The sequence below is a fragment of the Propithecus coquereli genome, unplaced genomic scaffold (assembly GCF_000956105.1).
Source record: "Propithecus coquereli isolate 6110/MARCELLA unplaced genomic scaffold, Pcoq_1.0 Scaffold53, whole genome shotgun sequence".
Classification (NCBI taxonomy): Eukaryota; Metazoa; Chordata; class Mammalia; order Primates; family Indriidae; genus Propithecus; species Propithecus coquereli.
In genome coordinates, this window is record NW_012151174.1 from 1,464,082 (window position 1) to 1,478,930 (window position 14,849).

General features: G+C 51.5%; 2 protein-coding genes across 4 annotated transcripts in view; one reads left to right on the forward strand and one right to left on the reverse strand.

Moving 5' to 3' along the window:
* The window catches only part of SUPT5H (suppressor of Ty 5 homolog (S. cerevisiae)), a 27,706-nt gene extending 24,461 nt beyond the window's left edge, over positions 1–3,245 (reverse strand). The window contains exons 1-2 of one of the 2 annotated variants that reach the window (XM_012657029.1): positions 3,166–3,245; positions 2,819–2,902 (exon numbers count right to left, since the gene is read on the reverse strand). In XM_012657029.1, coding sequence (XP_012512483.1) covers positions 2,819–2,893 — 75 coding nt within the window. In that variant the 5' untranslated portion in view covers positions 2,894–2,902; positions 3,166–3,245. Of the gene's footprint in view, positions 1–2,818; positions 2,903–3,073; positions 3,138–3,165 lie in introns of those variants that run through there. The other variant, XM_012657030.1, reaches the window with a different exon arrangement.
* A 5,097-nt stretch (positions 3,246–8,342) lies between these two features.
* On the forward strand, positions 8,343–10,918 carry RPS16 (ribosomal protein S16). 2 transcript variants are annotated; one of them, XM_012657032.1, is made up of 5 exons: positions 8,343–8,500; positions 8,639–8,740; positions 10,373–10,469; positions 10,556–10,603; positions 10,708–10,918. In XM_012657032.1, exons 1-5 carry the CDS (start codon positions 8,453–8,455, stop codon positions 10,851–10,853), a joined length of 441 nt encoding a protein of 146 aa, XP_012512486.1. In that variant the 5' UTR covers positions 8,343–8,452; the 3' UTR covers positions 10,854–10,918. The 2 variants fall into 2 exon arrangements, with proteins under 2 accessions (XP_012512486.1, XP_012512485.1); XM_012657031.1 differs by having other exon boundaries at positions 10,373–10,603.
* Positions 10,919–14,849: the final 3,931 nt, after the last annotated feature.

Consider the following 14,849-nt stretch of genomic DNA (forward strand, 5'->3'; position numbering starts at 1 on the left):
GGAAACTATGATCTAAAATAAGAATCTGACCATTTGGTCCCCTGCCACAGCTCCTTAGCCAGCCTGGACTAGGTCCCGCTCTGCCAACTACCTGTCCCTCTGTCCCAACCTTTCAGGACTCCCCTTCCAGGCACGAGGTCCCAGCTACACTGAACTACTTGTATCACGCTCTTGCAGTGCCGGCCATCATCCGTGCTGGTCCTCAGTATAAAAAGCCATTCTCCCCTGCCTCCCACTCACACTTCAGTCAAAATACTCCCTCCTGCAGGCAGTCATCCCTGCCCCCTCTTCCCCAAGCAGAGTCAGGCACGTTCTCTGAGCTCACAACCCCCTGGGCTCCCTGCGTCACAGCCCTGACCACCTGTGAGCACTGCCCAGGCTATCTCAGGCCCTGCTGGGTCCCCCCAGCACCACCCAGCCCAGGGCTGGGCATAGAAGAGTTAAGAAATATTTGCTTATTACATAATCCTGACTATCCTCCAATGTGCTACATTTTAACAACCCAAACTACAACAGGACCACTGCCTGATTTCTAGGAACCCTGTCATCATCGCCCCCCTGCGGGGTCCCAGAGAAGCCTTCTTTCCAAACCTGGCTCCCTCCTCCTGGCGAAGAGAACTCTCACTACATATTTGTGTTACCTCCGGGCTTGAATGTGCTCTTCCACCGACCTCGACATCCCCTGCAGTAACTGGCTATCTATAAAACTATCCCTGCCCTAGGACTGAGAGCTCTGGGAGGGAGGCTGTGATCCCAACACGACAGGAACTCAAGGAACAAGTGTAATAAATGAACAGCTTACTGGGGCTGTGAAGGGTAAACCAGCTGATCTCCCTCATAGTACCTCATTATTTGCCAACCCCACCTGTCCAGCCATAGAACCTCATCTTTTAATGCCGACATCTGGCTGTCCGAAAAGCCCATCCAGTCCTGTCTCTGGCAGTGGGGACAGGCCTCGCACTGCCCTCCTGGCTCACCTGGTGACAGAAGACAAGCCAGCAGGTGAGTCAAAGTCAGGCGTAGTATTCAGGAAGTGAGACTTGTACAGTGCAATCCAGACTGTTCCAGACAAGAAAAGGCCTGGGGATCTTGGTCTCATTACCACTAGGCTTAAATCATCAAGCAAAGTGTCTTGAAGCCATGAGTCAGAGACCAAGTGCCACAGCTTGAAGCAAAGCTCCCCCTCACCCCACCCCCACCATGGCATCCCAATTCCTCCAACTCTTCACCGGAAACTGAGCAATCTCCAAAGGGCACAACAAGGACTGACAATCAAATGTTGATTTGAGGACTAAGCAGCCAACAGGCAGGCAAGTCAATGGAAGCCCACAGCACTCTCTGTCTACCTGACATTTTCCAGAACACAGGTGCATGAAATCTTTCCTTTTCTCAACTGCCACAAGGCAAACATGATGATAAACAGCAACTGACATGTCTTGGGAACTGGAGAAAACTCCCAGATCTAAGGGAGCCACTTCTCAAGGCAAGTCTCAAGGCAGCCACTTCTCAAGCAAATAGCTCCGTAGAACAACCCCGGGTCCCAGATTGCTGGCTCCTCCCATTTTCCCACGAAAGCAAGAAATCTCAATTTTTACATGAAATCTCCCTTATAAATGTTAGCAATTACCTTAAAAAGTAATTTTAAGTTTCTCTGCATCAAACAAGCCATCTACAATCACCCTGTCATATGTTTGTTTGTTGGTTTGTAACTGTTGCCTACTGAGCGTGAACTCCCAGAAAGCAAAGATCTGCCTACCTTGTTCCATTCTCTCCCAGATGCCCGGGAAGTAACTGGAACATAGCAGCATATGCTCAAACAGTTATTTGTTCAACAAGTAAATAAAACAGAAACAAATGTAAAAAGAGATAATAGTAAATAAAAGGATATTTAAAATCAAAAATGTCCCAGGAAATGTTTGGCTTTTGGTTCCCGAAACAGAAGCATTCAACAGATTCAAAGCCAAAGCTATCCTTCCAAAACATTAGATCGCATCTCTTCTTTGCTCAAACCTTTTCATGACACTATCTCAACTCAATTAAGGCCAAATTCCTCACCATGGCCTTCAGGATCCTCTATGATCTGGCTCCTGTTACTTCTTTGTTGCACTGTGCTCATCCAGCCAGACTGGACCCCATGCTTCTCCTTGTTATTCCTTGAACATGGCAGACACCCTCCCAACTTCATGCTGGCTGGTCCCCCTTACTGGAATATTCTTCTTCCAGATATCCACATGACTCACTCCCTCACCTCCAGCGAGTCTCTGTTCAAATGTCGCTCTCTCAGACTCATCCTGATCACCCTATTTCAAGTGCAACCAGGACTCCCTATTCCCCTTCTCTGCTATACTTTCTCTACTAAGTGTCTTCTATCTTACTATATGGTTTATTCATCAGTTATGTTTGTTCATGTTATCAAAGGTAGAGATTTTTAAAATCTGTTTTGTTTACTGGTTATAGCCCAAGGGCAAAGAATGGTACCTAACACACAACAGGCACTACAAATATATTAACATTTCTGGAATGAGTAAACATACCTAAAAATAAAAGCAACTAACAATGAGTGCTTACTACATTCACACGTAGTAAACTTTAAAATCATCACCTGTTATCTCACTGTACCTGGTGCATCCCTGGCCTCCAGAACCTACTGGTCCCTCTGCTTGACTGTGACTTGCTTACTTTTCTTATCTCTCCCGACAATCTGGAAGCTCCCAGAAGCCAGAGCCTGTTGTGAACCCCTAAGGGCTTCCACGGGGGCCTTTCTGTCCGGGATCCTGTCCCCGGACGCAATGCCTCCCCCAGCGCCCCATCCACAGACCTCGGCCTCCTCGCCATCACTGCTGCGCTCGCTGTCCTCCTCCTCGGAGAAGTTGCTATCCTCGCTGTCGGACATCTTCCGCTTCTGCAGGGACAGACAGCGTGCTCAGTGCGTCCCACAGTCTCGAGCTCCACCCCGAGACTCAGTTTCTCCGCCGGTTCCCAGGGTGAAGACAACCCCTTAGCGCACTTCCGGCAGCCTCGTTTTGGCAACCGTGAACCCAAGTGGGGACCCCCCCAAGACCCCCTGCTGCACCTCCCGAGTCTCCGAATCCGGTCTCTACACCTCCCCGGCTCCCGGTGGCTCCCGGCGGCCTCCGGATCTGCCACCTCTGCAACCCCTCTCACCACTCAAGCGCCACCTCCACCTTCGGTACTAGCCGCTGTTCGCACGACGCCTGGCTGGGACAGACGGGTCGTCTCGCGAGAACCTACTCGTTGGCCTCACCTAACGCGAGATTCAGGAGCAGGCCTGGGAGAAAGCACTTCCGGGCCGCCGCCATCTTGAGAGTGGCAGGGCCAGCGGACGCAGTGCGTGGAGCCACCATCTTGCGAAGGTCAGCGGGGCAAAGTTTCTTTCTCCAGCGGACCCGGCCTCTTCCAGCCTGGAATTCGTGTTTGAATTTACGGAGCCATTTATTCGTTAGTCCAGACCACTAACGCGGTGTGTCAAGCCACGAGGAGTCAGGGAGTTAGCAAATTATAACAAAATAACAAATAAATCAGACTTTATCTCACAGACCCTCTAGAACACCCCCAGGAGATAGGCATGCCTGCTTTGCAGAGGACACTGAAGCTCAGAAGAATAAACTTCGTGAAAAGCGGCAGACCCAAGACTCAAGTTCGAGTGACCCTGAAGCCCACGTTTTTCTTTCCTGCCTCCCTAAGTTCATTGAAAGCTGAATTTATGTATCAGTAATGATGTGTCGGAGCGGCCGGCGGCAAAGAGGACAGATGTACAGCAGAGAGAGGAAAAATTCACCTGCTGCAATGGAAAAAAAAAAAAAATCAGAAGCTTTTACAACACAGCTAAGATTTCTCACATAAGCTATGAGACACCTGGATTCAATTTACAGAAGTTTCTGTATGTGTTTTTGTTTTGTTTCTTTTAAGACGGCGGGGGGGGGGGGGGGGGTGTTTCCCTTTGTCGTCCAGGCGGGACTCCAACGCCTGGGCTCGAAGGATCCTCCTGCCTCAGCCTCCCGAGCAGCTGGGACTGTAGGCGCGCGCCACCGCGCCCACTTTACACACATTTCATATGCACCTTCTTAGCTACAGAGGAATAGGGTGCGGTTGGGGCGGAGGCTCACCACTCGGCTACCAGGGAAAGCACATACCACAGGTGCCTCTTCCCATAAGCACACACTTCTCTACCCAACAATCCCAAATCGAGCCCAAGATAGATAAGGGAAGGGTGGACAAGCCATAGAAATGTGCTTCCCCTTCTATAAGCTTGGCTCCTTTAAACAACAGCTCTTTAAAATAGGATTCTACATACGAAATGCCTAATGGGCACTGCCGCAGAAAGGCGTTTACCCCAGGAAAGAGGGGGAACAGTTATGAGAAAGAGAGAGACAAACTACTGATAACACACATGAATGAAGCTCCAAAACATTATGTTGAGTGAAAAGAAGCCAGACACCGGGGTATGTGCAGTATGATTCCATTCATAGGAAACTCCAGAGCAAGCAAAACCAATCTGTGCAGACAGGAAGCAGATTAGTGGCAGTCTGGGGCTGGAGGTGGAGCTGACTGGGAAGGGAGATGAGAGGATGCTTTGGAGTGATGGGAATGTGGCAGTGTGTATGCATTTGTCAGAACACTTTGAAATGTACGCTGAAAATGGCTGCCTTTTACTGCATGCGAATTACACCTCGGTAAAGTTTATTTTAAAAATATAGATGCTCAGGATCCACCAGAGACCGGTTATCAAGTTCTCTGGGCTGGGGTCTGGCAATCAGTGTTACTTGAAAGTTCTCCAGGTGGTAATTATTTGCAGCCAGGGGGATGTGAGCCACAGGACTCTCCCTGTCCTCAAGGGATGGGGGTGAGGCTAGAGGACACCTGTGCACTGCTCTGTCCTTTCCTGGAAGAGGAGAGAAGACGGAGTATCTGAAAAAAGATGGAGCATGGGGACAGGTGGGGGGAAATTTATCCAACCCCTGCCCCAGGAGGACAGAGACTTCAGATATCGTCTTATTTTCCTCCTTCTTACCTCTTCCCCTTGTGGCTCCTGGGGCTCCAGGTGGGGTCCTCTGGCCTAGAAGGAAGGGAAGGCTTAGGGTTTGGGAGGTGGGGCTGGAGACCAAATTTCCTCCCCCTCTGTCTACCCAGCCTCTCCCGAGTACCTGGGAGTCTATGTCCTCCAGGGCTCATGCTGTGGGAAGGTGCCGAGCACAAGCTCCCTGTAATAACTCCAGGAGTTTGGCCAGGAAGAGGGGGACAGGTCTCTGGGGATGTCCTTCACAAGGCAGGCAAGGCCCCTGGCTGGCCACCCACAGCCGGGACCCCAGGGCATCCAGCAGGCGCTGTAGCCGGAACACAGCAGTCCCCACAGATGGGCCCTCCTCAAACCCAATCACAGACAGCTCCAGCCTGAAGCAGCCTAGAGTCTCAGCAGGACACACCTGTGGGGACAGACTGTGACCTGGTGTCTCCCACCAAAGGCCTGATTCCAAATGCCTACTCCCACAGTTTCCTTTGGCCTGGAACAAGCCCCTTCATTTCTCTGGGCCTCAGTTTCTTCAGCTGTAAAATGGGGCTCCAAATAATTCCTACCTTAAGGGCTGACACTAGCCCATATACTGTACTTGGGGGCAAGTTAGTATCATTCCTTAAGATACTTGTAAGTGCTGCTTTTATTAGAACAAGATGCTTTACTGCCATCTGCTGGAAATTGACAAACATGAAATGTACAAAATCCAGAATATGAATACAGCACTGTCTTTGTAGATGTGGGATCCTTGTGCAGTGTACAACCTTCACATCCATACATGGTGGCCCTGTCTATCTTATAGGGTTGGTGTGAAGAGTAAATAAGCAGGCACTTATTATTGGTCAAAGCATTTAGACCAGCACCTGGCACGGAGTAAGCACTATTTAAGTGCAGTTGTAATCAGCATGATCACTATCATCATCACATCACCATCATTTGTGGTTATTAATATGTGCCAGTCACTGTTCTAGGTGCTGCAGACAGCAGGAGCTAGACAGTCAGAAAACTCATGCAAACAGAGCCCAGTGGGTTCTCCCTAAACTTCCGCTTCAGGAAGAGCTAATGAAATACTCACCGAGAGATCATCTGGGGTGTAGAGAGTACCATCATTTTTGTTTCCCTACAATTGTGGGAGGAGAAGAATCAGATAAGGAGGAGAATCAGATATTGGAGGGAAAGAGCCTGACCCTTCCTCAAACACACCACCCACCCAACCCCCAACCCCCTCACTATCCTTCCTGCCCCGCCCCTGCCCCGCACCAGCAACTTCATGATAGCAACAAGGAAGTAGAAAGGCTCCCTCCGGCAGAGGGGGGTTCCTAGGCTCCCCCAGAGCTGCATGAGCAGGAGGATGGTCCAGAGAGGCCACATGGGCACCTTGTTCACTTCCAGGCTTTCTCTGGTCCCAGCCCAGGTTTCTGCAAGAGAGAAGTACAGAAAGAGGGAGCAGGTTGGAAGACTGCAGTAAGGGGAACTGGCCCCCTCCCCTGCCACTTCCACTCAAGCCACAGATATTCTGGGAATATTCCCTAAGAGGCCAGGCAAGATGGTGACCCCAAAATAGGCGGGGCTTAGGTCAGAGGGTTCCCTGACCCCCAAGCTCAGGGAAGAAACGAGACTGAGCAAGGGTGTGAAGGTCAGTCTGGAGAGACTGGAGAACTTGAACCCTGCCCCCCTCCCCGCAACAGGCCCAGACAGAACAGAGTGTGCGTGTCCTGTGGTCTGTCTGCTCATTGGGAAACGCCTGTGCTAGGCATAACCCATGTTTGCAGGTTCATATTTGGGGGGTTCTCTGCTCGTTTCCATTTCTATTTCTGTCTCAAGTATTTTAGAAACTTTGTGCTAGCCTGTATCTGTCTTTTTTTCCCTCTGAGGGTTGACCTCTCTGCCTCTGAATCTGTCACCGGGCTTGTGTTTTCTGGGTCCATCTCTGACTACTCCAGTCACTCTTTTTTCTCCTTCTCTTCTCCCTCGGTCCCTTTGTCTTTCCCTCTCCATGTGTGCCTACCTCTCTCTTGTGCTGTGTCTGTGTCCCCCCAGATCTGCCTCTGGGTGCTCCCTCCTTCCATCCCATAGCCCCTCTCCCTGTCTCACCCTTTTGGAGCTGGACTCTGGGCTGGAGGCTCTTCTCTGTGGCCCCAGACTTGCCCTCCAGTCTCCACCCAGTCTCCACCCTCTGTGGCCACCACGCCCCTTTGAACCTTGGACCCCAGACCCTGTGCTGCCAGAGAAACTGAGGCACCTGTGGGCTCCTTCCGGCCCTAAGAGAGGAGCCTCTTGGCTGGGAAGAATCTTGGGGGGGGCATCTGGGGAGGAAACGGAACAATCCTGGGGTTCCTCAGATGGGACTGGGGGCTGAGGATGGAGAATTCAGTGGGGAGGAGCTTAGCTTGGAGGGTGACATTGGAGAGAGTAAAGAGATGATTTGGGGGATTCAGGAGAAAGAAATCTTAGGGTAGGGGCCCTGAAGAGGGGAATTCTGGGGGAAGGACTCTGAGGAGAGGGGGATTCTAAGGGGAGGAAAATTCCAGGGGAGGCAGTTGCTTGGCAGGAGTCTCTGAAGGGAAGGAAGTTCTGGGGAAAGGTAGATTTTGAGGGAGGGGTCTCTGAGAGAGGACGATTTTGTGAAAGGGGACTCTGGGGGTGGGTGTTCTGGGATTTGCTGGGAGAGGGAGATTCTGAAGGAGGGAGATTCCAGGAGTGGTGGGTCCTGAGGAGAGGAAGATTCTGGAGAGGCTGACTGGGGTGAAGTGGACCCTGAGTGGAGAGCGAGTCAGGGAAAAAGGAGTCTAGGGCGAGGACTCTGAAGAGGGGCATTTGGGGACGGACATTCTGAGACTCAGAAAGGAAGCAAATTCTGATGAAGATTCTTGGGAAGGGGGCTCTGGGAAGAAAGGATTCCGGGAGAGGACTCTCGAAGGAGTTGGGTTATAGGGGGGACCGGATTCTGGGAATCCCGCCAGATTTCTTGCAGTGGACCCGGGAGGGAAGATTCTGACGGAGGGATTCTGAGAGGAGGGAATCTAGAGGGGAGAAAGATTACAGGTGGCGCGAGGGTCAGAATCGATTATATTGATATTACTAAAGAGCCGGGATGAAACGACAGCCAACAACCACCGAGGCTGTTCGCCACACGTCCGTCCGCCACAAGGTTGTCCTCTGTCTCCACCCTGCACTCCTCAGGTCCCGCCACTTCCGCCTCCCAGGTCCCGCCCTCTGTGAGCTCCCGGCGGCCTTCCCGCCGCGGATCAGAGGCCCCGCCCCCTAGCTACAACGCGAGCCGTAAAGCTCCATCCCGTCGCGACGCGGCGCTCAGGGCGCCTGCGCAGACCCTGAAAAGCGGCCTGGTTAGCCCTGAGCTTTCCTTTTCCGGTTGTGGAGCCGCGCGGTGAGGATCTTTAGTCCACGCCCGTATTAACCATGCCGTCCAAGGGCCCGTTGCAGTCCGTGCAGGTCTTCGGACGCAAGGTAGGCCGGACGTCGGGTGGGAGGAGTCGCTAAAGACCAGGGTCTGGGAAAAGCCGATGGGCGGGAATCTGGGGTCGGCCTGGGAGCCGGGGCCCGCTCCCATCTCACGCGGCCCCGCTGTTTTTCGTGTTTCCACAGAAAACGGCCACAGCCGTGGCGCACTGCAAACGCGGCAACGGCCTCATCAAGGTGAACGGGCGGCCCCTGGAGATGATTGAGCCACGCACGCTGCAATACAAGGTGCTGGGATCGGGGACTGGCGTTGAGTGGAGGACTCTTGGAGACGGAGATGTAGCTCTTGGAAGCTGAGAGAGCTGGTGTTAACAATGGGATGTTTAGAAGCTGAGTTGGGGGTAGAAAGGTGGGATATTTGGCAATAGAGCTGGGCTGGGGATTCAGAAGATGTAAAAACTGAGTTAAGAAACTGAAAACACAGATACCGAACATTAAAGGGTTGCCTTGAAACGTGGGTGATTTGGAAGCCCACCCAACTGTAGGGACCCAGGTAGCACGGGGAACACTAGTTTATGTGACCTGATGGTGTGTTTTCACTCGTAGAGTATAGATTTTCTGAGAACAGGAATTAGTGTTTTGTTTGAGATAAATCTCAAGTGTCTAAAACAGGTTGTGGATGCTGTAGGTGCTCGGTAAGTGTTAAAAGAGCTTGAATTTGGGCCTGTTTAAATTTTTGCCTGTGAAAAGGGCTTCCTTAGCTCCCTGTTTGGGCCTCTCGGTTTCTTTGGCTCAGAGTGGAGGGTCCAGGGTCTGATTTCTGCTTCTACCTATGTTATTTCAAGCAAGTGACCATTTTACAGATGGTGTGGGTTCACCATCTGTGAAATGGTCACATTTTCTGTCCTGAAGCATTGTTGTGAGAGTAAGTTAAGGTTGTTTTTGTAAGCTTCTTGACACGTATGAAGATGTATTCAATTCTTCTTAAAGCCTGTTGCTTTTAAAAGGAAAGAGTATCTATGTTGCGGGGTCAGTTAGAATTTAATAAGAAACAACCCTTTGTGTAGCAGATGTTGAATAACGCGATTTATTGTTATTGGTTGTCAGTTTATTTGAAGGACTTATGTGTATACCCTGTGGTGAGTTTGGGGGACACAGACACAGCAGTGACCCAGATGGCCCCTCGTGGAACTCCCAGTCTAGTGGGGGAGATGGACTGGACCGAGTACCAGAAACTGATCTAAAGTAGTCAGGGCGGGGATGTGGATCCCAGCAAAGGCTTCCAAAAGGAGTCGGAGGGAGACCTGTGAGATGAGACTGAAAGTCGGCGAAGCAGAACTGTCTAAGCTGGGTGCAGTGACACTGGCCTTTGGTCCCAGCTAGTGAGGCTGAGGCAGCAGTTTGAGACTAGCTTGGGCAACATAGGGAGACACCGTTTCTTAAAAAAGCAAAAAAAAAAAAAGGCAGAGGCACTGCCAAAAGACCTAGAGCTGGGAAGGGAAGAACATAGCACAGGTTGTAATGTAATTATAATTTCTCTGAGAATTGGTGTGAGGCTCAAAGGGCAGAAAGCTCAAGTGGGGAACCCAAAAAAGACACCTGAACAGCCCAGGAGTGGCTTTCTACTGAATGAAACAGCCTTAGTGGTTGCATTAGAATTGTTCCTTACTGTTCAGTATTCTAAGAACCAGTCTTAGAGATGGAGAATCTGAGGTTCGGAGAGGGGTATAAGTAGGAGGGAGCCCAGATCACGTTGCCTTTCTTGTCAATTCAACAGTCTCTTGTTTGGCTTCTTTAAATCTTTCCTTCTCCCCTGGCTGGTGGTGGTGGAAGCCACACAGAATAGAGGAATGCCTAGCGAGATGGCTACGCTGCCCAGATGGTGGCTTAAAACCTTACTCATACTCCTTATTCCTCTAGCTACTGGAACCTGTTCTGCTTCTGGGCAAGGAGCGGTTCGCTGGTGTGGACATCCGTGTCCGTGTGAAGGGTGGTGGTCATGTGGCCCAGATTTATGGTGAGTCCCAGGAACTGCTCTGGCAGCAGGGCCCTAGTCTTTGGCCTTCACAAAGCTCATGTACCCTTTTATCGTGTCCCTTGCAGCTATCCGGCAGTCCATCTCCAAAGCCCTGGTGGCCTATTACCAGAAATGTGAGTGGGAGTGGGTCCTTGCCTTTGGATGGGCGGGTCTGTGGGGACCAAGTCAAGGACTTTCGTGTGATTATCTCAATCTCTACTCCTACTGTCATCTCCAGATGTGGATGAGGCTTCCAAGAAGGAGATCAAAGACATCCTTATCCAGTATGATCGGACCCTGCTGGTAGCTGACCCCCGTCGCTGTGAATCCAAAAAGTTTGGAGGCCCTGGTGCCCGTGCTCGCTACCAGAAATCTTACCGATAAGCCCATCACGAGGATCGGGGTTCACCTATATAATAAAAATTGCTTGTAGGATTTTAAGGTTTTAAGGACTGTGTTGCGGTCTTCTGTGGTAGTGGGTCTTTTACCAGACGAAACACGGGAAGAACCCTCAGCCTATTGCCAGTCTGGATTTCAACCCTTCCCAGAACTGATCGCCCTGGGCTAGTGTGGTCGCGTCGGGGCGGCAGGTGGGGAGTCTCTCTCCTCTTATTCCGTTGGAGTCCGGCGTGTAGGCAGACCTTGGTGGGTATGAGTTGTCCTTGCAGGTTTGTTTGTTGTTTCAATCCCTTTGCTGCCGTTTCAATGGCACGTCAGGGAAGAGCGGAGGAAATGGTTAAGATCAGTAATCTTTCATTCAAGGACAACGAGACTACCTGGGTGGAGTCTGTGAAGTCGGCAACTGAGGGCGATGCTTACATTGAGAGAATATTTTTTAATGCCATCCTGTGCTGTAGGTATTACTAAGACCTGGGGGGGGAAGGGAACCCCCAGGTTTAAGAAATCCCCCATCTTCAGTCACTAGCCAGGCCATGTCAACCTTCATTTCTGCTCTTTCCCATCAGGGTCTTTGTTTGTCATTCCCATGACTGGCTTCATCGTTTGGGTGTCAACAGTACCTCCTGGTGAAAGGCCTACCCTGTCCTCCTTAAAGCAGGTCCCCATTGTGCTCAGCGTGGCAGCTTTCTCTTTGCGAGGTCTAAGGACTTGTCCATCTGTTGTGCCTGCTGTGTGATAAGAGCCAGTGTATAGCGGGCGCTCAGCTGCTGCCAGAGGCTGCCGCGCCAGGCTGTACGGCGTGTTTCCGTGGTCGACAGTGGTGTGGAACAGCACTGGTGTGGTTGTAGGGAATACCTAAAAGTAAACTGCTGCTTGTGGAGTAAGTCACCTAAGGTGTTTCCCCACATTTTGTAGAAGAGGAAATGAAAGGTACCAGGAAGTAGCTGGCCCAGGGGCACACAGAAAGAAGTGGCGTTCAAAGCACTACATGTACTCACCATCAAATTGGTATTAGCTGACCAGCACTTAAGTGCACATATACTAGTAACATTCATTGGGTGTCGGGCAGGTGGGAGTGGGGTAGGGGGGATGGGTATATTCACACCTAATGGGTGCAGTGCAACTTGAAGCTCTGACTTGGGTGGGGCAAAGGCCATGGATGTAACCTAAACATTTGTACCCCCGTAATAGGCTGAAACAATAAAAAAGTGGGATTCAGACAGGCATTTGGGTTGTGGAAGAGCCCAGGTTCTTGGCGCCGTGTTAGGCTGCCACAGATCTGCCGCAGATCCCCCATCCCTGCCATGTGGCCCTCAATTTGGCGAGAGTGCTCAGGGTACCCCACTTATGGGAAAAGCTGAGGGGGCTGTGGGACCCACAAGAGGTACTTGACCTAGCCTGGAGAGGTCAAGTGGCCCAAGCTCCTTGGGAGGGATGACATCTGAGCCAGTATCTGCTGGCGTAGAAAGTAAGCTGGGAGACCATGTCTTGTTGACTTCGTTTTCTGACGTTTATCTCATTTGTCACTCGCTCCCCTCGAACCCCTCTGCTGATCTGGGGGCATTGCGGTGACCACAGCCCATTTCCCTTTCCCAAGAAGTCACAAACAACGGAAAAACTGCTGCTGCTGGAGTGGGAGTTGGGCAAGAAGTCCTCACTTGATGTCATGCATAGATTCTTGGAAACTGCAACTTTAGGCAAAACATGAACAACAGGTCCTAGGAGAACAGTGGTTTCCTTCAGTCTGGTTTCATCATAACGAAGGAAAAAGTGGTTTCTTTATACGAATTTTCACTTAAAGTCACAGTTTCCAAAAACCCATCGATGTAAAGCGAGGACTTACTGTAGCTGGGGTAATCTCTACTTCCAACGCCGGCAGTCAGCAGCCTGTCGGGAAGAGCTGCGCTTGAATGTTGATTGAGGGAGAAAGTTTTACAACTTGAGACTTTCCGTTTGCACTTGCCCTTTTTGTATATATCCACCCTACTTGATACAATAGCCCCGCTTCGAGTGCTCAGAGGCCATGTGGCTGCCACACCGGGCAGCACTGACCACAGAACAACTCCATCATGGAGGAAAGTCGTATGGGACAGCTGTGCCTTGGAGGACACACAAAAGTAAAGGAGAGGGGTTCATGGTGCACCAACTAGGTGTGAGGCTGTGCTGTTGGAGGTATCTACATCCCTGTGAGCTTGGTGAGCGGGCGTCCCCATGTTATCTGAGAAAACCCCTGCTAGCAAAATGTTCTGCAGCTTGCCAAGTTCTGCACTGGAGCCAGAGTTAACTCGGGTTAACTGGGTTTAGCTGGCATTAACCCGAACGTCCCAGAGAGCAGCGGGCACCACCCTTATCCTTTTTGAGCCTGATTGAGCTGTAGCTCTAAAGAGGATTGGGCTGTCAACTGTGGCAGGCTAGCAAGAAAGATACTCCTGAGGAGGCGGTGGAACTGGGGCCACAAAGCCGAGGTAGGAGTTGGGCCGGAGGGAGGAATGGAATTCATGGACGCCAGGAGGAGCAGACAGAGGCGGGCCTGGCGCCCATGGTTCTCCCAGAGGGTCCACAGACCCCCTTATTGAGGCTCCTGGCTCCCTCCCAGAGCCACAGCTGGGACACATCTGGAGAGGGGGCTCGCCTCTCCTTCCCCACTCCAGGCCTTGGAGGAGACAGCCCCTTCTCCCTCCCTGCCTCCTCGAATACCGGGAATTCCGGCGCTGCTGGGAGCCCGGGCCAGGCTGGGAACTTTCCTTCAGCAGGGAATGTGCAGCTGGAGGCGGCTGGGAATGTGCAGCTGGGGACGGAGGAGGGGAAGGCCGGCCTGGGTCCTGACCTTCGGAGGCTGTAACCACGGAGTCCTCCATCACTTCAGGCTGAGGAGTCCACCTCGGCCACTATAGGGCCCCCAGGACTCAGCCCAGGCCCTGGCGCACAGTAGCCAGCAGTAAACAATGAGTAAGAGCAGTGAGCAGCTAACGCTTACAGAGCCAGGCACGTGCTGGCCACCATCCTCAGCTAAGCAGCAGAACCCCCCGGGCCCACGGAGCACCGTGCTACAAACATCAGGCGGGCAAGGCAGGGTTCCTCTTGTATCCCCAGTGGCAAGAACACCAGGGACGGGATATACAAATTGAAGAGCACAGACTTGAGCCAGGCTGTGTGGACTCGAGTGAGTCCCCGCTCTGCCCCTTCCCAGCCGTGCGACGGGGCAAGTCCCTGTTCTGCTCTATGCCTGTTCCTCCGTCTCTAAAGTGAGGATTAAAAACCATCCTCACCTTTTTTTTTTTTTTTTTTTTTTGAGACAGAGTCTGGCTCTGTTGCCCTGGCTAGAGTGCCGTGGCATCAGCCTAGCTCACAGCAACCTCAAACTCCTGGGCTCAAGCGATCCTCCTGCCTCAGCCTCCCGAGTAGCTGGGACTACAGGCATGCGCCACCATGCCAGGCTAATTTTTTCTATATATATATTTTTAGTTGTCCAGATAATTTCTTTCTATTTTTAGTAGAGACGGGGTCTCGCTCTTGCTCAGGCTGATCTCGAACTCCTGACCTTGAGCAATCCACCTGCCTCGGCCTCCCAGAGTGCTAGGATTACAGGCATGAGCCACCGTGCCAGGCCCCATCCCTACCTTATTTAAGGGTGTTGTGAGGACTCGCAGCGAATAAGTTCACTTAAAGTGACTGTAAGCTCCTAATACGTGGTTAGTACTCAACACAGCTCAACTTTTTCGCTGTTAGTCAGCCGATTGCTAAAAATTCAGATTCCTAGGCTCCTGTCCTGGAGGTTCTAATTTACTAGGTTGGGACTAGATCCTGGGGATCTGTGATTAGAACAATGACTCGAGTTAGAGGTTCAAACACATCTGGGAAGCGAAAACACGCTCACTGAACCTGTACGACGCTCCTAAGGAGGCGGGTGCTGTTGTCCTCATTTTGTAGATGAGAAAACAGACGCAGAGGGAGGTCACATGCCAAGTTAAGTAAAAAAGA

Bases quoted from the DNA above. Each gene is read 5' to 3' on its own strand.
- RPS16 (XM_012657031.1), top strand. From the start codon at position 8,453: ATGCCGTCCAAGGGCCCGTTGCAGTCCGTGCAGGTCTTCGGACGCAAG. The intron at 8,501-8,638 runs GTAGGCCGGACG...GTGTTTCCACAG, and splicing joins TGCAGGTCTTCGGACGCAAG to AAAACGGCCACAGCCGTGGC. The intron at 8,741-10,372 runs GTGCTGGGATCG...TTATTCCTCTAG, and splicing joins CACGCACGCTGCAATACAAG to CTACTGGAACCTGTTCTGCT.